Source organism: Chinchilla lanigera, unplaced genomic scaffold (assembly GCF_000276665.1).
Source record: "Chinchilla lanigera isolate Chin_1 unplaced genomic scaffold, ChiLan1.0 scaffold00056, whole genome shotgun sequence".
Taxonomy (NCBI): Eukaryota; Metazoa; Chordata; class Mammalia; order Rodentia; family Chinchillidae; genus Chinchilla; species Chinchilla lanigera.
In genome coordinates, this window is record NW_004955457.1 from 1,232,061 (window position 1) to 1,259,258 (window position 27,198).

At 35.5% G+C, this 27,198-nt stretch overlaps 1 protein-coding gene across 1 annotated transcript in view; it reads left to right on the forward strand.

Annotated features, from left to right (window-relative positions):
* Positions 1 to 26,415, forward strand: part of Bard1 (BRCA1 associated RING domain 1) — a 70,534-nt gene extending 44,119 nt beyond the window's left edge. The window contains exons 8-11 of the mRNA XM_005396916.2: positions 5,369 to 5,501; positions 6,066 to 6,158; positions 20,035 to 20,132; positions 21,411 to 26,415. Of these exons, the coding sequence (XP_005396973.1) occupies positions 5,369 to 5,501; positions 6,066 to 6,158; positions 20,035 to 20,132; positions 21,411 to 21,743 (657 nt within the window). The 3' untranslated portion in view covers positions 21,744 to 26,415. The remainder of the gene's footprint in view (positions 1 to 5,368; positions 5,502 to 6,065; positions 6,159 to 20,034; positions 20,133 to 21,410) is intronic.
* The last annotated feature ends 783 nt before the right edge of the window (positions 26,416 to 27,198 follow it).

Consider the following 27,198-nt stretch of genomic DNA (forward strand, 5'->3'; position numbering starts at 1 on the left):
CGTGAGTTCGGTTCCTGGTACCGGAGAAAAACCAAAAAAAAAAAAAAAAAAAAATCTCTAAAATATTCAGTACAATCGCAGAGAAGGATGAAGCTAACTTTAGACAAGGTCAGGAGGAATTTGACAGAACGTGTCTTGTCTTTAAGGGTAAGATTTTTAGCAGAGTACCATATATGATAGAATGTTTTGGCTTTGACTAACACAAATATTCTCAAGTCCTTAAAGACAATTTATTATTTTAAAGAAAATTTTAATGCAGAAGAGCTCTTCATCAAAGGACCCCAATTCTTTCTACCCATTTACTTTGCCATCCTTGATTTGGCAAATGTCTCCTTACTTGTCTCCCTTAGTGTGGTATAAGATGATTGCTGCAGTTCTAGTTGTGAAAGTGGCCAGCTAAAAGACAGGCGCTAGGTCTTTTCCATGAGCCTTGCTGGGGGCCCTATGTCTTACCAGTGAGAACAGGTCACAGATTGGTTTTGACATACCCTATGGTGAGAGAGGATCCGTCCCTGAGTCAGTGCCCTATAGAGTTGAGCTTCTGTTAATGTGGTGGAAGTGAGGAATGGATTTTGTGTGAGCAACCAACACTATTCACTATTACACACATGGGGAAGGCAGACACAATTGAAGGAGCTTAGAATTTTGAGTCACTGTAGAGTTCAGTGTAAGAGGAGCATAGGTATATTAAAGTGGAATTCAGGGCAAAGAAGTAGATTTTGATCAACTTGTGAAAGTATGGAATTCTGTCATAGGTATCAGGCAGTTTAGATTTAATGGAGCACCTTCTGGTGAGAAGGATATTGGGAGTCAGAAGAGAGAGGCTGACTAGGAGGCTGCTGTGTTTACATGAGTGATATGGTGAGGCCTGGAATTATGGGTGGTGGTAGTAATGTGGGAATAGGGAAAAAAGGGTTTGAGAAATATACACAGAGATAGAGTTAGACGGGAGAGGAGAGAGGTACAAGGAGTTAGAGATAAAGGGAGAGGTAGAGCAAGGGGGGAATGGTGGACTCAGTTGGTAGCTTAGTGATTGTTGAGATAGTGCAAAAAGATACGCTAAAACCAGAGCCATTCTGAGGAGACTTCCTGTCCAGGAAGAGTGGTGGGTAGTGATTGATGCCATTGTTTAAAGTTATGGAGGGCACCTGAGGCAATTATAACTTGATGTGGTCATGGGCTACTTACCTTTATACTGAAAACCACTTACCTTCTGCTTCAGACTTTACCCTTATAAATGTGCTTCAAATTATAATTTTGGAAATGAACTACAAGAGAACCTAGAAGTCAGCAGTTTAATTTCCTCCTTTTACAAATGAGAAAACTGAGACCTAGAAAGGTTGTGCGTTGCCCAGGGTTATTAACCAGACATTAAAAAAAAATTTTTTTTTAATGGACCAGTTAGAACTCAAATTTCTTAAGTCTTAGGTCAGTTCTTATTCAGTTCTGCCATATTTAATAACTATAAACTGGTACGTATTTTATTCATTTGTACTTGAACTCCCCCTGGCAGAACATAGCATATTTAAGTTGTCATTTGCCAGTATTCCTTGTATGTAAAAGCTGGAGAAAGGTTATTTTAAATGTGTCAGAAGTAAAGCTATCTCTGTGGAAGTTTTGGAGTCTGAGGATGACGATACCCTTCAAAAACAGGAGGATTTTTATCAATTGTTAGAAACTTACACCTTCTGCATGTCATATGGACAAACCTGTGAGGATCGTTATTTACTGTCTTAATGGCTGGTACATAGCTAAGAAAAGCTAATGAATGGTAACCAGTCTTTGTGAGTTGTAGGGTTGTTTCTTTGTGTACAGTCCTTAAGAGAGAAGCTCTGGGCTCTGCCTCCTGTTGCCACTCCCAGACTTTTCCACATGGGCAGCCTGGCTGGGTGTCAGTTCCACCAAGTGTGCTCACTCATGGGCAGCCTGGCTGGGTGTCAGTTCCACCAAGTGTGCTCACTCATGTCCTCACACATTTAACTACAGGAGTTTTGTGTCAGGAATGGGTGTGGAGGGCCAGATGTCCCCATGGCCTGCATCCTCACAGCCCCCAGATCCAATGCACCACTGTCTAATAAACAGCAGCTTTCAGTGCTGCTCACACCTGCCCCTGCTCTTTTATTGTACCACTGATTGTCTGACTTCAGCTATTCTTATTTTGTTGGGATTTTTTCCCTCTTAACTAGAATAGAAATGCCATGAAGGTTGAGACTAACTCATTCATTTACATTAGTAGCTGTGACCTCAAGAACAGTGTCTGGTAAATACTGAGAGCTCAATAAGTGCACATATGTTAACCGTGCACATGAGTGCCAGAGAACCTGTTGTGGCGCATGCTTGCTTCTGCGACGAGAACAGATGCTTGATAGCCGAGTCCAGAAGCCTTCAGTGCTTCCCAAGCTGTACTGTGGAGCTGCTTCAGGGACATCCTGAAGCAGGGGTGATAAGTGGGTGGGGTTTGAGATCTTTTGCTTCCCATCTAGAATTGTTTGTTTCAAGTAAAGGTTACTGGCTATTGGAAGGCACTGCTTTGAATTTGAGAGGCAGCTTCTGATCTCAAAGATCTATAAAGCTGCTGGCTGTGTTCATTGAGGGATGTCTCTGCCCATGATCCATTTTGAGCAGTCTGTTACCGTTTCTATTCTCTCCAGATTTTTTAACCTCATTTTTGATAAACTTGTTAAATAGGAATAATTAGTAATTTAATCTAAGAAAAAGTACCACAGTGAATTTTATTTGAGAATTTATTTAATTATGATAAATGTAATATCTAATCTCTATAACATCAAGGCATTGAACCCTTGGGATATTTCTTTGAACCTCTTTAAAGCCTTGTGGTTCTGAGAACTCTTTTCCAACTGAACTTACTCCCCAACCCCCACGCTGCCCTGCCCCAAATTAGACATGGGGCTTGGCAGCTGTTTGCTCTGTTTTATTATAACCTTCCTTAACGCTAAGAAATTAGTGCCAGTTTCTGTTTTTTTACGCACATTTTAAAAACTATGATAGGAAAATGCATGACCCACTTTGGTGCTTTCCTTGGTTGGTACAAATAGCATCATGTGCTATATTTAGAAATTATATCTTTTGTATTTTGTGCAAAGAACTAATTTAGCTGAAGTGGAGTTGTATAAATTGAGAAGTAATGTGTTCTTTGTAGAGCTATTTTATGATACTTGTATGGCTAAGAATTTTTAACATAACTTTTTTTAATATTACCATAGTAGAGTAATGGAACAATTCAAAAGTACACTGAATGTAGTTACATCATCTTATAATTTAGTGGCCAGGAAAAATGCATGTATAAGAAATGTGATTATAAATATGTGTATGGGAATGTGTAACACATCCAGTAAACACATCTGCTGCCAGAACCTTTAATTTAGGTAGTTGAACTTTTAAGTGCTAAATACTATAATTTACCAAGTTTTTAATTCTCTTTTTATGAGTCTTTTTAAAAATGTTTTAATAGACTCAATATATTTTGAGTGAATGAGTTACTCAGCCTGTTCACAGATGTACTCAACAATTTAAATGTGATGCATGTGTAGTGTGAGACTAATAAGTTGTCACTATTTTGATATGTAAAGGTTGAAAAAATTTTCTCCAACCTAGTTCTAAACTGGTGGTTGTGCCTCCTTGTTTTTCTTGTGTTGAGCCTTTGAAAGCTCTCATAGCCACTGTACGTGTTCACATTGCATTTGGCATTTTCCCTTTAATACAGTAGTGCTGATTTACCTTTTCTTCCTCACTGGATCATTAACTTCTCGTTTGTCAGATAACTTTTGGCCAGCTCTCAGTTCCCTTTATTAAATTTCTTTTAGCTCCTCTTACAGCCACCGTGTCATTGTTTATTTGAATCTTCCACTTACAATCTTTGTGCAATCCACTAGGATCTTCTCTTAGTCTTTTTTGCCTCTTGTAATTTCTGAGTCTAGATGATATTAGAGCAAAAATACTGATTTTTATAAAAGCACTTTGCCCTTTTTCATGTGTGGCATAGATTTCTCACTATTCATTGGTTTAACTTCCTAACTTTTGAATTCTCTTGTCTATTTTAGCCTTGGTTTTGAGAGGTTACTTTTTGGTAATAATTATTTTTTATTTCTTTGGAATCAGCCCCATTTTAGAAGCCACAATATACTTTGACTTTTTATATAAACTTAAACAGACCAAGTTCAAGTTTAACTGTGTTGCCATAAGTTGTGGGGCAGGGGCAGTTGGTCATTTTAAATGGATGTTTTGGGTTACTTGGTGACAGAAGGCTTGCTAGTGACAGAACGAAATTATAAAAACCTACAGAGATCCAGTTTGGCACCAAGGAAACAAGGTGCCCTAGGTATAGATAATCTAATTTATGTTTTCTGTTTTTATAATTAGTTCATGTTTGCAGTACCTGTTTACATCCCTTGTAGAGAGTTGACCTATTTATAACATATCTTAATTCTTTTCTCATCCCTTTTCCTTCCTTCCCTCAACCATCCCTTCATCTCTTGATCCCCTTCCCATATGAGAGAGATATATTTCCCTCCTTCATTTTTTCTATCTTCTATTTTGCTTTTAATTTATATTTTGAGCCTCTCATAAGAGAAATCATGTGATATTTAAATTTCATGTGTCTGATTTATTTAGCATTGTGGTATAAAGGTGCATCCATTTTCCTACGAATGACTCAAGTATACCTTTTTTATGATAGAGTAGTACTTCATTGTTGTAAGTACCACTTTTTATTAATTCGTTCATCTGTTGATGCACATACAGGCTTCTTTCAAGACTTAGCCAGCTAGCATGATTCGTGGTGTTATAAACATGAAATGTTTTACTACATTTAAACAAGAAATGTTTTACTACATGTATCATTGTAGTATGATGTCTTGATCTTTTTTAGGAAGATACCCAGAAGGGAAATAGCTGGATTAAATGGAATATTTTGTTTCAGTTTTTTGAGGAATCTCCATACTGATTTCCATAGTAGTTGTACATGTTTACATTCTCACCAACAGTGTAGCAGGGTTCCTTTTTCCCTGCATCCTCACCAGCGTTTATTATTTGACTTCTTGATGATGGCCATTCTTTCTGAGGAAAGATGGAATTGCAAAGTTGTTTTAATTTGCATTTTTCTAATGGTCAGTAATGTTGAATTTATCTTTTCTTTGGAGGAAAACAGAAATAGAAATTAAGTTATTAAAATGCCTTGATTTTTGAAGTTCTTAATGCAAATTACATATGTTATTGAGAATTATTAAGTAAGGTAAGCTAGGTAATGAAATTTGGTCTTCTATCAAGTGAAGGTCTGTTCTGTGTCTCCTTCTTATCTTTGGATTTTTGTTTATATTTTGCCATTGTGGTTTCACCTTTTCACTAACAGGTGAATGCCAGTCAGCGTAGAGATGGACCTCCTGTGCTTATAGGCAGCGGGCTTTCTTCAGAACAACAGAAAATGCTTGGAGAGCTAGCCGCAATGCTTAAAATTAAAAAGTGCTCGGAGTTTGACAGTACCGGTGAGAAATTTTGAATTTTTTTTTTGTAAAAAAAAAAAAGTTTTAAATAAGTAATCTCTTTGGATAACTACTTTTGATAATTTATGTATGTTTTAACTATTGGGATGTAGCTATATATTTTGGTATCTTGTAATCTAAAATAGTTTACAGTAATAAACTATTTATTTATAAACAATGTAGTTAGGAAATGTAAAGTTTAAAGCCTTGTACATATTTTAAGACAGAACAGTATATCAGAAGAACAAATTTATGAGTTTGCTAATAACAAGTAGTAGTGCAGTGTAATGCCATAATTCCTTAGTTATTTGAAGACAGCAGAAAATTGGTGTTAATGTGGCTTTAAGAGATATATGGTAGTGCTCTGATTTTTTTCTGTTGAGGGTCAGGTTGGAGAAGGATACTAAACAAAAGAAATGTTTTACAACAGGGTAAAAATTGTTATCTTTGAGGAAAATTCAGATATGTTAATGAAATAGGCCAAGTAGTTATAAAAAGCAGGCTAGTTATAGAATTATTGAGGTTCGTATCTGTCTTGCTTACTGCTTTTTTTTTTTCACATCGTAGTAACTCACGTCATTATTCCTGGTGATGAAGCCCAGAGTACTCTCAAGTGTATGCTCGGGATTCTCAATGGATGCTGGGTTCTCAAGTTTGACTGTAAGTACTAGATTTGGGAGAATTAACCAAATGAATTAACTAGGCTAGTTTGCTTTTCATGGTCATTACTATTCTTAATTATTTAAGGAATTTACGCTAATCTTCCTATTTCTTACTAGTTTCTATATTTTGAAAAACTCATGTTAATAGTGTTATTTAGATGTTCTTGGTAAGTGTCCACAGATAAGTTCTGCTTTTAAAACCTTTTCTTCTCTAATGCCAAATGTACTAATGAAGCATAAATGGAATACATTGCAGATTTTTAAGCCTAACCAATCAATATGACTATTAAATGATAGATTTAACTTAACATACTCATGTTTTAAATACATCACCTGTTAGGTCAATGAAATGGAAATAGTTTCTTGCTTACCTTTTACTATTTATAAAACATTACCTTCCTAACATCCTTTTGCTCTTTTAGCTACTCTGGTATTTTTAGATAGTTGTTGGGAAATTTAGCCTGCCTCATCCTACCTGGTCTGGGATGACTGCAGCAGCTGTTTCACTTCATCTACACTAAAACCATGGCAGCAGTCACCTTGTTAGCAAACACCACCTCTTCACAGGTGCTGTCTACCCTCCTGCTGGTCACTTGTGTGGTTTTCTTAATCTGGGATTTTCTTAAATTGAAACATTATGAAAAAGAATGCTCATGCTGGTTTATTTTCTAGTTCATAATAGCTAAAACATCTTTTGATGTGATAGCTAAAAAAGGGCAGCATTTTGACCTGTTTCAATTCACGAATTGTTAGAAAAGGTTGGTGACTACAGAAGAATTACATGAGGAGTCTTGTGATGATTTAGCTGAAGTGATCAGAGTGGTTATGATATGCAAGGCTACCTGTGTGTTGAAAATGCATAGATCTCCACACACACATATGTAATTGCTGTGGATTGTGTGGTCATTCTGTTGTTACTCTGCTAGAGTTGTATAATATGTTAACACTGAACCCTGGAGGAATGGTGCATGGGACTTCCTTATATACTTCTTTGCAGCCTCCTGTGACTATAATTACTTCAAAATAAAAAGTTATAAGAATATTGAGTATATCTGTTGAAATTTTCTTTGTAAGAAGCAAATGATGGATTAAAATTCATTTTTAAAAAACTGATCTCTGGCTTTGTGCTTTGAAAGTTTTACAGTAGAATGCTTGATGTATCAGATCCTAATTGTATTATTAATTTAATCTATTTTAAAGTTGATTTGGTTTGTAAAAGTGTTTCCATCTGCAACTGGTGTTTATGCCCTTTTTAAGTGTGTTTCCATTTCTTGTGGTGTTGGTCTCCACCGATATCAGGTCCAGCTAAGTGCTGTGACTAGCAGTTCTCATTCATCTCTTTATTAGTCCCTCTGGTCATGAGAAGTATGATAAGTAATTGGATTGACTGACCATTTTACTTAGGAAAAAGAGTTTCTCTTTATGTCTATTTTTGAACATACTTTTCCCTTACAAGTCTGTGGTAAGTCTCACTGAGCCTCAAATGTTTAAAAAACTCACTTAAAATGGCTCCTTGAGTATGAATTGTTTGTTTTCTGTTTGTTTGACAGTACTGGGGATTGAACCTATGGGCTTTTGCATGCTAGCCAAGTGCTCTACCACTGAGTCACACCCCAGCTTGATTAGTTTTTTTTTATACCATGTATATATGCCAGAAACTCGGCCAGTGGTTATAAGAAGAGATAGATTTTTCCTAATAATGAGGTCTCAGTAATAACAAAATCATATAAAATTTTGAATATCATGATGTTTATCATTTAACTTTCAGTCTAGTTCTTGAAAATATGCTGAACTGGCATTCCATTACATATACAGGCAATATGATTCATTTCCATAAAATCTACCTTCTTCAGGAAATGTGAGCTTTGTCATTTTAATGGCTTGGCCATGTCATTTTTATAGAATCACTGATGAGCTCAAGCTGACTTAATAGTGTGCTACATGGTGATTCTCACAGTGGTGAATAACATCCTCTAATATCAGTGGCTCTTTTAGGATAAAGGATGGATGAAGCTCTTATTGAAGTTCATATCTTCATATTTTCTAATATAGAGTTCAAAGAGAAGTAAGTTCAAGGTTTGAGAGAATTTAAATAATCCTGGAGTATATAAAAAAAGCAAGAACTCTAGTACCTTCTTTCCTAGTACAGTATATGAATTTCTCACAGTTTCCATATTGTTCTTAGCGTAGTACCTCTCAGTTTGATTTTTAAAAATGTTTCAGAACTATTCATAGCTGTCTGAAAATCATGTATGTTAAAGAAAGGTGAAATAGACTAATGCTTTCAAAGTTAGTTGGAAAGATTCATGGCTTATTAAAACTAGGTCTGCCCAGGTGTGATGGTACATGCCTGTAATCCCAGCACTCAGTAGGGTGAGGCAAGAGGGTCACCGTGGGTTTGAGGCCAGACTGGCTACACAGTGAGTCCAAGACCAACCTGACATAGGGAGACCCTGTCTCAAAAATAACAAAAATAAAAACAAAAATCAAAACTAGGTCTGGTGTTTGAACCTAGATACTAGTTTGCTCAAGGTTAGACAAAATATTTACTAGATTAACTATTAAGAAACATAAAAATACTTTTTATGAGATTGTCTATAAACCAAATAAATTCAAGAGGAATTTTTATCTGTTTTCTCTATAAGTAGTTAATTCATTTAGGAAATTAAACAAATTAACAAAAAAGAATTCAAAGAGTTTTTGACTTGTTGCATTCAAGTTTGTTGGAAGTTTCCATTTAAGTGTTTTGTCTTAATTGGTGAATAGGTCTTCCTGATTATGTATGTGTAGCATATTTGCTACAGTTAATGGACTTAAACATGAAGATTCTGAGAACAGGCCATAATTATAGTGCTGAAATAGCCATCCAGACTTACTATATTTATTTTACAGATATTTTACAGGATAATATTTATGTTAAAGTTTACAAAAATAGGAGCTACAGATAGGAAAAGTTCATTTTTGCCACCTATTCCTTGAACGGAGAACTGATATGTAGAATATACAAAGAACTAAAAGAAATAAGACTCTTCAGAATAACTCCCAATCAGAAAATGGGCAGCTGAAGTAAACACTTCTTAGAAGAAATACAAATATATAATAAATATATGAAAAAATGTTCAACACCTTCGGTCATCAGAGAAATGCAAATTAAAGCAACACTTTCCATCTTTCTCCAGAAAGAATGACCACCATCAAAAAAAAAAAAACAAATGCTGGCAAAACTTTTGGGAAAAGAAACCCTTCTATATTGTTGGTAGAAATGTAAGCTAGTACAACCATTATGGAAATCAGTGTGGAGATTCCTCAGAAAAGTAAAGGTAGAAATTCCATTTGAGCTGGGGATATAGCTCAGCAGCACAGTGCCTGCCTGGAAAGCACAAGGTCATGCGTTTGCTTCCCAGTACCAAAAAAAAGAAAGAAAGAAAGAAAGAAATTCCATTTGACCAAGTCATTTCCCCATATCTTCCTGAAAGAGTTAAAGACATCATTCTATAGTTACACATGCATACCCATGTTTAGCAGCACAGTTTATAATAGCTAAATCGTAGAAGCAACTATGTGTCCATCAGCAGATGAACGGATTTTTTATTTATTTATTTATTTATTTTGGTTTTTCTCCGGTACCGGGAACCGAACTCACGACCTAGCGCTTGCCAGGCAGGCACTTTGCCGCTGAGCTAAATCCCCAGCCCCGAACGGATTTTTTAAAAAGTGGTATTTACACACATTTGGGTACTGCTCTGCCATAAAGAAAGGTAAACTTGAATTAGTTGTAGGGAAATGGATGCACCTCAAGACCATAATGTTAAGTGAAATAAATCAGACACACATCTTAAATATCTCATGGCTTCTCTTACATGAGAAACCCAGAATGTAAATAAAGAGCAAAATAAAAGATAATAGGAGAAAGGGGGACCGATCTTTTGCAAAGTGAATGGGATCGAGACATGGAAGGAGGGGAGGGAAAGAAAAGGGAAGAGAGGGGATGAGAACACGAATTAAAATGTGCTGTGCACATGTCCCCACTCCCTTGAGAAAAGGAATCACTGTGTTCTGCAAACGTGTACTAATTAATAGTCATAAAAGATAGAAAGAAAACTTCGGAAAAAACAGTTATGAGAGGTTGGGAAGGTAGCTTAGGGTAGAGCATCAGCTTCACGGGCAGGAGGTGCCCTGACTTCAGTCCCCAGCACCACCAATTTTTAAAAAGCAGAGATCCAGTTTGTGACTGCTTCAGCATTATCTTTGGCATTAATTCCTCACAGGCAACTCACCCTTGTATAAAGGTGGGTTTTGTAGAAAAGTGACTAAAATGAAAGAATAGAAGATGTATAACTAAGTCATTTTATTACTCTCTTAGAATATAAATAAGACTAAAGCTATATCCTACAGGTGCAAACTAGCTGTCTATATGATATTTTTTAGTGATCTGTCCATTTAGAGCACAGCTTTGAAGTTTTTCATCTAGCTTGACCTTTGTTATTTTTCTAATGAATTCTGCATCCTCATTTCTCACCTTGTTGTGTAGGAGCACAGATGGCTGTCATCGTCTTTAATAATCTCTCCTTCTTCCCCTCTCTCATCTAAGTTTAAATGAAATTTCAGCTGTAGAGGTTTTACAAGTCGCAGCACCTGAAAGAATTGCTGCAATGTGCCAGACATAGCGTGGTGGACTTTTATCTGGAGCTGGGGAATGGCTAGACAGAGAGTCTTTGTTGTTTTTGCTTTGTTTTTGTTGAGGAATGATGGACCCTGAAAGAATCATTAAATAATAAGTTTGTAAGTAATCTCATAATCAGACTAGCAAATTCATTTTCTTCCCCTTTTTTTGGTGCTAAATTGCCTAGGTGGTCCTCAAACTATCCTTCCACCTCAGGTCCTGAGCAGCCAGGATTAGAGGCATCTACCACCACACTCAGCTACATTCATTCTTTTCTATTAAGTTTTCCCTCTTTAAGTGGATATTCAGCGTGCCATGGAATTTTAAATATCAATATAATTTTTATTCTGTGTGATAAAATTTGCTAACTATAAAAGATAGTTATACTAAAGCATTTCTATAAATATTAATTAGACAAATTAATGCTCATAGAAAGCCCCCATTAAAGATTTTCCATTAAATAATAAAGGAATAAAGCTAGGGATAGTAACAAAAGCCTGTAATCCTAGTGCCTGGGAGGCTGAGGCAGGAAGATCACAAGTTTGTGCCCAACTTGAGGAAGTTCATAATTTAGTGAAACCCTATCTCAAAAATTTAAAAAAAGTATAGTACCCTTTGATCTGATAGTGCTACTTCTGAAGATTTGCTCTAAGCAAATAATATAAATTTTAAAAAGATACTTTTATTGTTATTTCTAATAATAGAATCTAGGGAGAGTGACCTAAATATGAGAAAATTAAAAAGATATTAGACTGCTTTAATGAGAATTCTCTGAAAAACTCACTTTTCTATAAGACTAAGGTATTATAAAAAGCAGGATTGTACAAATACTAAAAAATACACAGTTTTCACTTTTAACACTACAGAAATGTAAATCCTTACAGGCAAGAAAAACAAAAGAAAATGGTGGTAGGCTTGTAGGTTATTGAAGAGGCCAGTTTGCTTTAACAGTTTTTAAAACAGAGTGTGCCTGTTAAATTCAGTTTATACTCTCTAGGGACAAATTCGAAATTTCAAGTTCTATTATTAATTAGGAGATATATTGTCTTTTTTAGTGTTTTCCAGAGATTAAGTACATAGGTAAGGTCTTTCATTTTAAAAAGGGAAATTATTGCCTGCATATATATAAAAATCTCTCACCTGTCACACCAAATCTGTTATGCAGATCTAAAATTTACATTTTACTGTGATGATTGTTCTAATCAGATCAGAAAATTTTCCACAAATGTTTCAACTTTTAATATACTTCTAAATAAGAACACTCAGCATGTGTTTCTAGTTTGGGGAATTTTGGATGTTAGACTGAGTTTGGTGGTCAGTCACAGACTCTTGATATTCATAAATCAGATGTCATAATTGATACTTGAATTCTGCTTAAGAAAAGTTTATGATAGAATTTGATTGCTGTTTGATTATGTAAATTCAGCATTTTATCTTAGGATGAACTATATTTTTAGTATGTAAATACACTTATAACTTGCATTTTAGGAATTTTTTTGTTCGTTTTGGATTGGTTTGTTTGTTTTGGAGACAGGCTATTGCTATGTAGGCGAGGTTGGCCTTGAACTCAACAGCAGTCTTCCCGCCTGCAGCCTCCTGAGTGTGCACCACCACACCCAGCATATTAGTTTTGAAAGTAGCCAAAAAAATGATAATTTTTAAGTAATAGTTATGTAGAATCACAGAATCTACTAATCCGTAACTGTAATTTTTATGATATGCCAAATTAGATGTTTGTGATGGCATCACTGGGACATTTAGCTTTTACTTTGGATTTTCAACCTTGATTTCATTGTCTTCTCACACTTGGAATTTCATACACTGGAGTTTCATATACTGGGCTTATTTCTTTAATTCTTTTGCTTGCCATGCAGTTTCTAAAAATTATAGAGATTAGTATAAGTTACTTTTCCATTGTTTTCGTTGTCCTAGAATTTCTTGTGATTTTCCTTTTTCTAAAGCTTAATGCTATTGTAATCTACTTCACTGCAAAGCCTAATGTAAAACCATTTGCAAAAAAAAATTGTGCATTTACAACAGAAAGCAAATGGATGTTGATTTTTAATAGAATAAGAAAAAAATTCTTCAGTGGTTATTTGTATGTTCTTATCTTTTTTTTTTTTTTTTTTTTTTGGTTTTTCTCCGGTACCGGGAACCGAACTCACGACCTTGCGCTTGCCAGGCAGGCGCTTTTGCCGCTGAGCTAAATCCCCAGCCCAATGTTCTTATCTTGAATGTTGTAACTTTCTAGGTTCAGTCTTACAGCATTCTTGTGAGGGCCTTTCATTTTGACAGGGAGCAGAGTGATGTTTGTGTATTTTAATTCTTTTAAAGGATGTTTATTGACTGAGAATAATTTATTTCTGATGTTCAGTGCTATTTCAGTTAGAAATACTCACTAGCTTCAAAAAAAATAACAACTTCTTAAAATATGTTTTTATGTATTGCTGTAACTTTTGAAGAGAGTCAGGAAATTCTGTGGCTTCTGCATAGGGTTAATCCCTGTCTTTGGGTACTAACAGATCTCCATTTTGAAGCTTTATTCTGTCATTTATTGCATTCTGTAACACTCCTTTTATGTAGCTGTGGATTTGGGATCCCTTTCCTCCTATCTCTCTCATTTTTGTGATCCTTTTCTTCCTCTAAAACTAGGAAAAGTGACTAAATGTTATATAAGCACATAACAGCATCAGTGGTTCAATCACCTAAAATGACAGTGTTCGATCCATTGATGCATATACTTCTGTGAGGTAGGAAGCAAGAGGGGTTACTAAATATTTCTGTATAGTACAAGTTTCTCTTTAAAAAACTGTAGCCCTGAAATTCAGAAACTGCATTAGTATGCTGAGATTCTAGGCTTTGCAGAGGTAGCCAGAGCTACCTTAATGGTTTTGAGTTAATAACTTTGAGTTAAGTTGTGCTTTGGGAATTGGGCTGCTTACCTATATATAAAGAAGTAATAAGATCTCAGGGCAAAAGGAAGGCTTACATGAAGTGGTAGACATGATTAGGAATATATCTGGGCTAGAAGAATGTCTTTGATTTAATATATAGGTTGTTCCATTATTTCTGAAAAGTACTGAGTTTCATTCATAATCTTAATATATAATAAAACATCTGAGAAGTAAAAAAGATGACATGAAGTGATAAAGTGTACATTTTATAAGAGCAGTTGTTTAATACATTTTAAAGGATATACTATTTTAGACTATGAGGACATTTGTATTACATAAATAATATATTCATGTAGAGTTTTAGTTAGGAAAGTGCCAGTTGAGAAAGCTAACAAAGGTGTTATGTTATATCTGCTTCAAAAGGGAGAATAAGAGTCTGTCTGCTGAAGTATTTTAGTAGCAGATGATCGTGGACTTTATTAAGCACTTATTACAGAAACAAAATAATTTGCATGAAATTTGAGAAATGTCTTTAAATGGTAGAAAATGTCTTTAAAATCTTGATGTAGGGCTGGGGATTTAGCTTAGCGGCAAAGCGCCTGCCTGGCGAGCGCAAGGTCGTGAGTTCGGTTCCCGGTACCGGAGAAAAACCAAAAAAAAAAAAAAAAAAAATCTTGATGTATGTATAGAGACTACAGACTATAGTATGTGTTTTACTTTGATTGAGTTAATGACTAGGAATGTTGTAAAAGTTCTCACACATTAAGTGGAAAGTAGAGTAAGAACTCCCGCTAATGTTTGTGTATCTTTTATTGAGTAAATAAAACTTTAAATAACCATTATTTATGCACATTAAATAGGTAGTGTTTGTCTTGTAGATTTCTTCCATTTCATTGATGACGTTAATATGTCATTTAAATTGTTGAAAGTTTATTTTAAAGTATCACATTCTGTTTTACTTGTTTAGTGAATCAGTTCAGTTGGCTTTTCTCAAAGAAAGTTCACTAGAAGTTGATTCGAATTTGTTATTACAGTGAATGTTCAGTGAGTCTAATGTCTTCATTTTGAAATTTAGGACACAACTACAGAGTTGCAACTTTACACCAGTCAGGTTAAACAAACTTGTTGATATTGAAAACAAAGCCAAAAGCATTGCCCCTCTCACCCTACAATCCCTTCTCCCTCTGAAATAGTCAAAAGTTTTGCCGTTTGGCATACATCCTAATCTGTCCAAAATAACTACCTTTTTGTTTGTCTATTAAATGATTATGTGATTTATTGTAAGAAAAATGTAATATATTAAATATGAGTAGAGAATGGCCAGCATTTACTTAGATGTTTGGTTTTAACAAAATGGAGGATATCTGAATTCTCATCTCAATTATGTCACTGGGAAAGCTGCTTAAATCTTTTAGGATTCCTGTAATCTATTTGGTTGTAGTCATTCAAGTTATAAACCTTGGCGTAGATGTCACTCTCAGTTTTCAAAAAATTTTCAAGATTGTCTATGCTATGACAGCAACTCTACCAAAAACCACTTTGTCACCTCTGTTACAGGTTGGAAATGGTTCCTTAGTTTTCAGAGAGAGAAAAGAAAGAAGCATTTTGTTTTTATTCTGCAGTGATACTGGGCGGCATAGAGCTGGATTAAGAGAGTATCAACAAAGTGTATTTGGTTTGGAAAAAGTAATTAGAGGATTGGATTCTTCTGCTTTTACAGAAATTTAATGATCAGCTGCTACAGAGCTGAAAATGGTCTGAATTGAGGCATATTCATACAGTACAAGCCTGGGTGCCCTCCCACAGTAAGGACATGCCGCCCTCTTGATGGCCACCATTTTATTCATACCTAATCAACTCAGGTGTCTGATCAGACTGCATTCTATTGACAGGTGCTAACACATTGCTAGGTCTAGTGGATATCATTTTAATATGGTACTTGTGAGAGTTTAATCAACTACGTAAACCTACAGAATGGTGAAGCAGCCAGCATAGGCACAGTTTAACTTACTTCTGTAGTTAGACCTTAGCCAGTAGAAGTGTTAGTGTTGGCTCCTTGGCTTCAAATATGGCATGATCCTTCCCCTAAAGGTACTATTAGGAATGCTCTTCAAATAGTAGGAAGGAATTTTAGGAAGGGGCCTATATGCTTAACTGATTTTTTAAAAAATTAAAATAATTTACATGTGAAGTAATGACTTTCATAGTTTTGCTAGGATTGCTAGTGTCTTATGCTGTTAATATTTTTAATTTTTCTCGTACATTTCCTTTTAGTTTTTATTAGTACATGTTTATAGTACAAAATGATTACATTCATTGTGGGAAGGTGGTACATATTATACACAACACATCTAAATTCTTTTTATTTCGTGTGCTGGTGTTTGGTGTGGGATGAGTGTATGATGTAATATCAGCATATTGGAAGTATTTCTACTATGGTATTTTGACCTACCCCAAAATTTTGAGTCTCACTTTCATATACGTTGAAGTAAGTGCTTTAATATTAGCTTTGTTAGTTTTTTACTGAGTGAGGACTTTTAAAATGTACTGGTTTAAAAATATTTTATTTACATGCAAAACAATAACTTTTACAGGATATTTATAAGTTAGTGAAACAATAGGATTTAGAAATTCAGCTTACTAAACTGAGGTCATATGATTATGACAATAACAATTGAGGGAGGAGATTTGATCACCAAAGTGCAGACAAAACCAACAATTTGAGAAGCAGGTGATAGAGAGTTAAGGATGTACCTGAGTGGGTGTGTGTTGAAAACGGAATATACATGCAACAGTCCTAAGTTAAGGAAAAATTCAGTCTCTTGGAAAAGCTTTGTATTTGGAGAGATGGAATATTAAGTTGTTAAAATCTTGTGATTTTTATATATTAAATATCTTAGAATGCACAAAGCAGCTTTAAAGCATTCAGCATATTCACAATCATACCTTGCATTTTAGAGCAAGGCTTATCTTGCATTCCAGGAAGCCGTATTTTAGTGTAAAATGTATAGCCTTTAGAAAACTAAGTAGACTTGGGTTCAAATTCCCACTCTGCCACTCAGAATTTATCTGCTTATATATTATTGTCCTTACACCTGTAAGTCCTCTAAGAAAAAACTTTACTCATAAATTTTTGTTAGTGGAAAACTATCACAGCGATATCACTTTATAAAAACTATTAATGCTATCTAATATACATCCTAGGAGCAGAATGCATTACATTTAAGCCAGTTAACTTCCTCGCACTTGCCTCCTCCCCTGAAAGGAGAATAATATACAGTAAATCCTCATTGTTTATTGTTGTGGATTCTGTATTTCTGAATTTATCTAGTTGCTACAATTTTATAATGCCCAAATCAATACGCACATTGCTTTTGTAGACATATGCACAGTGGCTCAGACTTTTGAGTTGTAGGTTGAGGGTATTGCCAGCTGCTGAGGTCAAGCAGGTTGGTACTTTGCCATTTTTTTTTCAGGCCTCTTAGTCTAAACAAATGGCCCCTTGCACAGTTTTTCAGAGGTGTGGTCATTCCAGTTTTGTGTGTTTTTGTTGATTTCACTGTTTAAAGTGGCCTGAATATAGGTTGCAGTACTGTCTGATTTTCCTAAATTCAAGAAGACTGTTCCTTTCAGCAAAAGTATTTGTTGACAAGAAAGCTTTGTCAAGGCCTGAGTTGTTAGCTGTGAGTTTAATGCTAATGAGTAAACACAACAGAATAATTTAGGAGCCTTTAAATATAAGCTCACATAAGACAAAGTGTGAATCACTTGACAAAAATGTTGGGAGTTGAAGCTCACAGAAGCCTAACCTGGTATTCCCTCTAAAAACACAAGTTCAGTGTGCACAAATTTTTATTAATAGCATCTTCATAGAACACGATTACTGTAGATAGCAAGTGTCAATCTTGCTGTATTTGAGGAAATAATAGACATATAACAGAAATATCAGCTGTTAACCGTAATTTTCATGAAAGTCTGACTTTAGAATAAATATAATTGTAGTTTTAAGTTAGAATGGTTATTTCTTTAAAAAAAAAAAAAAAGGAAGATAATAATTTGGGCTTTAAAGAATTTGGTTTTCTTTGTTCTCATTTAACCAGAAAGTATCAGTGTGCAATTTTAGCATTGGTTTTCTATTCTTTTAAATATTTGGTTAGGCACTGTAATTGTGCATATTTTTAATTTTGGGAAATTGGTGTTTGCAGAGTATTAGATAATATTTATACATTAAAAGTGTAATGCATTCTGCTCCTAGGATGTATATTAGATAGCATTAATAGTTTTTATAAAGTGATATTGCTGTGATAGTTTTCCACTAACAAAAATTTATGAGTAAAGTTTTTTCTTAGAGGACTTACAGGTGTAAGGACAATAATATATAAGCAGATAAATTCTTTTCCCATTCTACTTATTTGTGCCCAGGGAAGTAACAATAAAACATCTTGATGATCCATGTTTTCCTAATGATATTGTACCTTTTTCAATGTTTAATTATTCCATTTCATATTTAGCACTATAAAGGACTAAAAGCCTCTAGCACTTTCCACTTGTAATTTTGAATCCTACTTCATTATTTCATCCAAATCATTAATACTTCCAGATTATTTGACTGGCAAGTTTTTTTCTAACTTTTAGAATAAAATTGGTCCTTCATTGTTTCAAATTCTTTAAACTTTTGGACAAGTTATTAGTTCATTGAAAGGAACAGTTAGTGCTTGTATTGTTTAATCAATTTGCATTCCTATATCTGGTAATCTGACCAATAACTTTGAAGATAACAACATGCAGTATAATAACTATTGTTAATTTTCTATCATTTTGTTTTGAAATTTTGTGTCATTTTTACTGTTTTTTCTCTTTAAAATAAAAAAATATTATAATAATAAAAAGAGTAAGGAGTTTCTGTTATCATGTTATATGTCATAACTTGAGCTCATCTCTGTGATAAATAAAGGAATCAAACACCATTTTAAATTAAGCACCCAAAGTTAAAACCTTTCAATTTTAATAAATGTTCAGATTAGATTATGGGGCTAAAAAGTAGCAGGAAACAGCAGGAATACAAAAGATGAATACAAATTTGGATTTTTACTCTGAAGTCTTATAAGGTTCTACAGAGTTATTCTTTTTTTAAATTTTGTTTTTATCCTCATGGAGTTCCCTTGGTGATAAAACTGAGTTATAGAGTAAAGTAATCTCAAATACAATAGCAAATTGTATTAAGGTTTTGTTTTTAAAATGAAGATAATTTATTGTAGAATTCCAGTTTCTAAAACATTTGTTACATTTTATCCATAGAAGTCTGGCTTTGCTAATTTTATTTTTGTTTCCATGAGCAAGGAAACAAAGGCTTAAAGAATTTAAATAACGTCCCAAAGCCAGTAACTGAGGTAACTGTCATTTGACTTCAAATCTCAAGTTTAGTTATGTGCCATCCTAAACTAAATCTTAGTTACATGCCATCAACTGCTACCCTAAGCGGTGACCTCTAGATTAAAAGGCTTTTTCCTCCCATTGACTGGTCCAAGACATTCCCAAGGCTTTATAGCATTTCTAGAACTCAGTCAGACTGTTGCTTAGTCAGAGCTTAGTAGCTGTCAGTTAATGGGCCAGCTGAGGGCTTCCCTACCCAGGAGCTGGGTTGAGGAACAACTCCCAACAGCATAAGATGTGTTATCGCTGTGTTGCTCTTGCTTTTTTTAAACACCTGAAACTGGTTCAGTTATCCAAATTAGTGGAGGCATGTTTTTTTTTTCTGTGGAGCCCAACCAAATCTCTGAAAGTAGTGACTTCATTGTGAAATCCCAAGCACGTTCAAGTCTTTGCCTGTTTAAACAAGTGCCATGGAGCCCTGTCATATGGCCGGCTAAAGCACTTTCCTAACGTTGGGTCATATTATGGTCTGAGAGGAGATTAACTCTTGACTGCCACAATGGGCAGTCAGGTAAATGCTCAATTCAAACTATTTTGTGCTAGACTCAATAATGAACTTTTTATTTACCTTAATTTTGGTAATTGCTGTTAGTGAAACTGTTAGTTTTCATCCTTGTGTTTGAAATAGTGTAGTGGTGTAGGTTTTTCAGAAAGGAGATTAAAAGTAGTGCTTCATTGCTTAATCATCTGAAGGAAGGATTTAAGTTTTCTTTCTATGGAGGGCCAGTTTTACTCTATTTTCTTATGGCATAAGTAAGATTTCTATTTCATAATAGCACTTAGATCAACCATGAAGAAGAAAAAAGGTAGATCATTTTGCTCAATTTCAGTGAGAGAAATAATGCCCATTTGACAGTGATTTTTATTTGTCCTTGTTTTTTCAGGGGTGAAAGCATGTCTACAAAGAAAGGTCTGTGACCAGGAAGAAAAGTACGAAATTCCTGAAGGTCCACGGAGAGGCAGGCTCAACAGAGAACAGCTGGTATTTTTCTTTTGCTATTACTTTCTTTGTTCTCATGACTTCATATTATTACCACCATCAGGAAAAACTTCTGCCCTTTCAACAAGTACAGGTGACTGATTAAAATTTTAATTGTGCTTATTTCAAGCACTTGATTCTAAAAGATGATCACAGTGTGCAGTAAAATTCAGAAGGTAATAATTTCATGCTGTTAATGGATTTTTGGCATCTTGAACATTCCCATAAACCTTTCAGAATTTGAGGTAAATCTCAGATACAGGAAGTAGCTTGCAAGAAGACTTACAGCTGCTGCTCGGATTTGGGTACCGTATGTCTGTTGCCACATATTGCTGTTTTAATGGATAACATCTCATTTTCCTGTTGTTAGGAGGGCACTGTGAAGTTTTACTTTAATAGGAAGCACACAGAAGTGTTGCTTAGCTGAGTGGATCACTTGCCGTCACTTCATAATCTGTTGTGCCAGAGCAATATGGTACATGTCAGAAACCCCAAGACCTGCTGTAGAGACCAGAAGTTTGTGATATGTAGGGACCTGAGTAGAGATGGGCAAAATTGGATGGCCCATCAAAAAGATATTACTAGGGCGGGGATTTAACTCAGCAGCACAGTGGCTGCCTGGCAACTGCAAGGTTGTGAGTTCGATTCCCTGTACCGGGAAAAAAAAAAAAAAAGATATTACTGTTACAACTTAATTAAGTTTAACCTGGTATTCTTGAAGCATACCTCAGATAACCTAGAAATTTTGGGGGCGCCAAGTCCTTCCAGTATGCATAGGCATCTTGACAAAAGAGATCTGTTGAACAATTGTTTTTGTCTTTTTTTTTTTTTTTTTTTTTTTTTTACAGAGCACATGTAAATTTTTCGGATGCTTAAAAGGACCCAAGATAGTGACTCAATCTTAGGAAGATAAACTTGTCAATAGGGGTGGATATTGTGGCGCAAGCCTGTAATCCCAGCACTCGGGAGGCTAAGGCAGGAGAATTGTTACAAGTTTGAAACCAGCCTGGGCTGCAAAGTGAGCTCAAGGCCAGCGTGAGCTACATAGCGAGACCCTATCTCAAAAAGACCAAAAAAAAAAAAGTCAATAGAAACCCTTATTTGCATAAGTATTTTTCTTGATCCAGTTATTTCAGTTGTGAAATAAAACTTGTGCCAGCAGCTCATAAAATACCTTCTTAATTGCTCTTGACTGTTGTTTTTATTTCCTTCATTCATTTGCAGTGTTTTAAAATATTTTGATCTGCTTTTAACAGTTATTTTTTTTTCTTGTTATTTCAGTTACCTAAGCTGTTTGATGGCTGCTACTTCTATTTTGGGGGAACCTTCAAACATCACCCAAAGGACAACCTTATTAAACTCGTTGCTGCAGCAGGGGGTCAGATCCTCAGTAGAAAGCCCAAGCCAGACAGCGATGTGACTCAGACCATCAATACAGTCGCATACCATGCCAAACCCGACTCTGATCAGCGCTTTTGCACACAGTATATCATCTATGAAGATTTATCTAATTATCGCCCAGAAAGGGTTCGGCAGGGTAAAGTCTGGATGGCTCCTTCAAGCTGGTTCATAAACTCTGTCATGTCCTTCATGTTGCTTCCTCTTGACAGCTGAATTTCGTATCAGATGAACATTTCATACTGAACTTGCATAGTTTATGAGCGTTGAGCCATTGCAGTTTGTTACTCATATTTTTACTGATAGGTAGAGTCATTCACATCTTTTTCTTTTTATTAAAAAAAAATCTATGCCAGATTAGGAATTCATTCTGTATTTACCATATAGGTGCTGGGACTGCTTTTAAGAGTTTTTCTATTGGGGGTTGGGGGTACAGCTCAGTGGAGCACCTGCCAAACATGTACACTGTCCTGGGTTTGATCCCCTGCACTGCAAAAATGAATTTTTCCTTTTAAAACTGATCTTCATTTTTTATTTCATCATGTCTTTCTATTCTAATTATCAACTATCAAAGATTAATGAGAGGCTGTCAGAGCTGTTTGTTAAATCTGTAAATGATACTATTTCAACCTTTTAATGTTCTCTGATGAAAACAATCCACACCTGCCACCAGCAACAATACTTGCCATCCTTTAGTAAACAGAATATTGTCAAATTATTATTCTGGCTTTACTATAATGGGAAGAGAGTACTTGATCTAAGTGTGCCACTATAGGTGTAAAATTCTTCTCCTGTCTGCATTTTACATTGTTTTAAATTTCTCACAATTTTCTTGGTATGTTTGATTGTAATCTTGTGTATTTATTAGGAAATCGTGATTTGAACTATAACCTTGTTTTTTGGCAGTGAAAATCAATAATAGACTCATGGTACATATTTTTTTATTGCGTACATTTGCTTATTAATTTATAGCTGTTTCTTTGCTGTACATGTATGTATACTTTATTTCTCTGACATATTTCATATTGACATTTCTCATAAAGTCTTACTGTAAAATTGCCAGTCAAATGTCAGTACATCAGCTTAGAAGCAGTTTGTCTGGTAGGTCTTGCAAGGGATGGAGCCTAGGGCCATGCACATGCTAAGCCTGTGCTTTACTCAGCTACACCCTAGCCCAGTCTTAATTTGATTTAGGACAAGGTTTTTCCACTTTACACAAAGGGCCATGACAGTAAATGTAGAGGAAAGAGCAAGAAGGACTTGTTCCCTATACCAAAGTCAAAGCTGGGTGGTCCACAGTGACCACTTGAGAATGGCCTGAGCTGAGGAATTTTCTCTGTCTGTTCTGGATGTTCTTACTCTGAATCAACAGGGGTGGGCTAGAAGCAGAATTCTTTAATGTCTTTCCTAGAAATTGAATGTGTTTATACTGTAATAGGCTTGGGGAAGGAAGCACTGTGAAACCTACCAATTTTGTGTCTCTTGAGCCAAAGAGGAGTGCAGTCCGATCCCCAATTTTAAAATACTTGACAATCTACATTTTATCAACATTTTCAGATCCGATTATTTGAAGTTTCAGATTCTGCTGATCATTTAAAATGCATTTTACGTCAGTTCCTTCTTTGGCATATTACTTTTTCATATCAACAATACTACATGAACAAAATTTTTTTCTTCTTGTAACCTAGGTTAAATTAGCTCTAAAATTTCCTGCAGAACCATTATGGTGTTCACTCCACATTTCATTCTGATAGAGAATGATAAACACCACTGTGCCAGGTGAACTTGAGGGGTTAGGTAATGTCTGGATTAAATAATCGAAGACTATGGGTTTTGTTGTTTTTGTTATGTAATTGACTTTAGGTCCCTTTCTGTTGCCTTGTAGGTCACAGTCCTAGACAAGGTTGTGTCTCTTACTTGCAACTCAATTCTAATTTGTAAAAACGCATTTAGGATTTCCTGTTCACATTCTTGGGTTCATTTTCTTAGTTTGTCCTCCTCCCTGGGTTTTTCTTTCTCTTCCACTATTAAGTATTTCTTTAAATATTTGTTTGACAGCAGTTGGTTTATGTTAAGCTCTTGAAGCCTGCAGTTGTACTTACTGTGTAAAAGTAGTGTACTTGTAATTATTTTCATTTTTCATCAGTCAAACTTCCTTTTTGTTTACCATGTATCATTAAAATTTTTTGTATTTTCATGAATCTGTATCTTTTATAGAAGTGGCTTATTCTGTATATTGAAGAATTAGATTTAGCATGACTTGTGAGGACATCTTTTAGCTTTCTTTTTGAACATGAACACTTTTTAAGTCATTTTAAGTAGAATTACTTTTCAAGTATATTAGCTGTTATATTACATTAAATAAATTATTCTGAACAGAGTGTAACTTTGATAGTTTGGAGTCATCAATAGCTTTAGTTACACAGATTCTGTTAAAGTCATGTGCTTGGTAGATTTTCCACTTTGTTTCACAGGGCTGTTTACCAGTTATGCCTGTACTTGTAGCTTTTTTCCTTTTCCCCTGACTGCCCCTGCTTAGTGACTTTGAGACCGTTGTCTGTCTGCTAATACTGTATCATGTCCACTTTTTTCTGACTTACTAAAAAATGGAAACTAGGTACGAAGTATATTAGAATTGTGACTGAAATAATGATGGACAAGTGTTGTGAGGGTTTCGGTGGTTTGCTTGAGTTAGAAACATAAATTTCAGTAGATATAGTTTGCCATTTATTTCCTCTGTTTCAATTCCCTTTCATTCTTCTCTGTGAACTTGTTAGATGACCTGTGTCCAGATGAAGATTATGTTCTGAGAAGCCTGAACTTCTTGTGAAAATAGACTCGGGTGGAGCAGGGAGAGAGAGTGTCACATCAGATGAGTGCAGAAAAAGTTATTTTAAAGGACTGTGGACTTTAATACAGTCAAAAATTTCTATTCTGTTCCCAAATAAAATATGCTAAAATGGCATGATATGATAACTAAAAGTCACTATTTTGTTTGAAGTTGGATTATGAACTTAATGAGTTTACATGTCAAGCCCTTTCAAATATACACACATCGCAAACTACCTAATGAAAGAATAGTAGTTCAGGTGAGAATTCTATTGCCTTTATTCAGTTAGTAAGTATTATATTTGGCTAATTAAGCTACATACTCTGCTATGAATTAGGAATTGTTGATTATTTGTGTAGCTTCTGAAGTCACAAGGTCCAGTTTTTGGTACTTGGAAGTTTTTTTGTATAGGTGTATGAGAGAGGAAAGTCACTGGATTATTCTCACTGTGGTGAAGGGTTGGTGAGTAACACCCAGCCACTGAGTAAGATCCTGCACAGGCTTTATTGAAAGCTAGTCAGACCTGCAGTCATTTGCCATCTCTACTTCACCTAGCTAGTGTGCTGGTAAACAGTGTGGACTGTGCCATCTTCTCATGTGCGTGACAGAATACACTAAGCACATACACTGTGAGCAGGGTAGTTCAGTGTAGAAATGTCTCTGAAAGTAGCGCCTGTAAAAGTAGCTTTTGGTAGCACAGCTCGCCTCCATCCTGAATAGTCCTAGCTGTATCTCCCATCCAGTTGACTGCTGGCTGTCGTGCCTAAGCTTTACTGATACTATCAGGTTTTCCCATCTGTACCCTCTCCTGCCCATTCAATTCAAATTTTCCTTAGCTTTTGTTGCATGAGTTGATTTACTCTGGGTACCAAGACTGCTTAGGTCCTCTGCTCTGCACAAGGGTGGCGCACCTTACGAAGCCCAAAGTCATCATCTGTCATTATCACAAACCATGTCTGCCACCTCAGCTTGAGTCCTCGCTTTGGTGTCCTTGGGGTAAATTCATGTTACACCATTATACATCTCTCTCAAAAAAGGTTTTTTTTTTTTAACTTCTTTATCTACCTTTACTTCCTAATTTGTGAGACTCAGATTTTCATTATCAGTACTACAAATTCATCAGAACCACTCTCCATCTGCCTGTGGGTTAAAATAATACAGCCTACATATACTGCCATGGATGAAATAAAAAATTCTTTTTTCTGAATTTTACTGCTGTGGCCTCTTTGAGTTTGTAAACAGCTCTGCTTATGAAAGTATTATGTAGTTACTTTAGAAACTTCACATAGTACACAAAAAGCATAAAGAGAGGAGCCCTACATCAAGGGAGGATAAACTGATGGCTTGTTCTGTATAGCCTTCATGGTGTTAAAAATCATATTGGGCAGTACTGAAAGCGTGCATGTACTTAACATTCACCACAGTCCCTGTCACCGTATTTTCTCCCATTTAGTCCATTAGTTGTTCTTTGTAAACATGAGGTTACCCAAAACTCAGGAATAACCACTATTAATAATCTTTTTTTTGTTTTGTTTTGTTTTTTTAAGTATTCATGCAGTCAGCTCTCACTATCCATGGGGGGGAAGGTCTTCAAAGTTGCCTGGCAAGATACCCAAATCCATAGAACCTATTTACCATACAGAAAATAGTGTAGTTCAGGAGGCAGGACCACTTGAGTTCTTTGAATTTGAGACCAGTTTGGACAACATAGTGAGATCTTGTCTCCAAAGCAAGAAAATAAAATGGTATAATTGCATAGAACCTATGTACATCCTCCCACATTTCATCTCTAAATTACTTATAATACTCAGTATAATGTAAATGATACAGATAGTTCTTACATTGTTTAAGGCATAATGATGAGAAAATTATGCTCAGTATAGGTTTTTTCTTTACTCTGAATATTGTGGATCTGCTTTGGTTGAATTGATACAGAACCCATAAATACAGAGGCCTGACTATAGCTTTATAACGAAGAGCTCCAATCTTCCATATACTTTTTAAATTTAATTTTTTTTTTTGTCTTTTTGAGACGGTCTTGCTATGCAGTTCAGGCTGGTCTTGAACTCACTTTGTAGGTCAGGCTGACCTCAAACTCGCAATGATCCTCCTGCCTCAGCCTCCCATGTGCTGGGATTATAGGCTTGCGCCACCATGCCTGGCACCCTTTTACTTCCTATATTTCTTCATAATAATCTTTTGCATGTCAAATAGTTGTATTCTGTCAACAGGATGTATCATAATTTAACTGTGTCCATGCTGTAGAATATTTGGATTGTTTCCGTTATAGTTAAATCTAAAATCTTTACAAGACGTTTTAATGAAGGGAACAGTATTTCTTCAGAACATCACCCTAAGTCAGCATGTATCATCAGCTGAACAGAATGTAATGCACATTCTACACATTTAAATTAAGACCTGTAGTTACACTTAAAATATAAAAATTAGAAAATGAGTTTTAATTGATTGCTGTGATTTTCATGAGTTGATGAGACATTACCTGTAATGTTTGGAACACTTGCTCTTATGGGTTATGAATTAACCAGGAAAACAAGAAGAGTCAGGCTCTTTGGGGGTGACCTCGGGGTAAGCTCCCGTGTGAGGAGCTCTCATGCCGGGATGAGGAGCCAAGTGCACAGAATGCCAGTGACTTGCCCCGGATGATGCCTCCTCCTGAAGGCAGAGGTCTACCTTGTGTTCCTTCCTACACCACACCGCCTTCCAGGGAACATTGTGTGGTCTACATGGGAATCTAATTGGATGTTTACTCGTGAACTCACTGGACTGTTCCAAAATGACAAGAGGGGAGATGGTATTCTACACTTCCTGTAACCTTTGCCT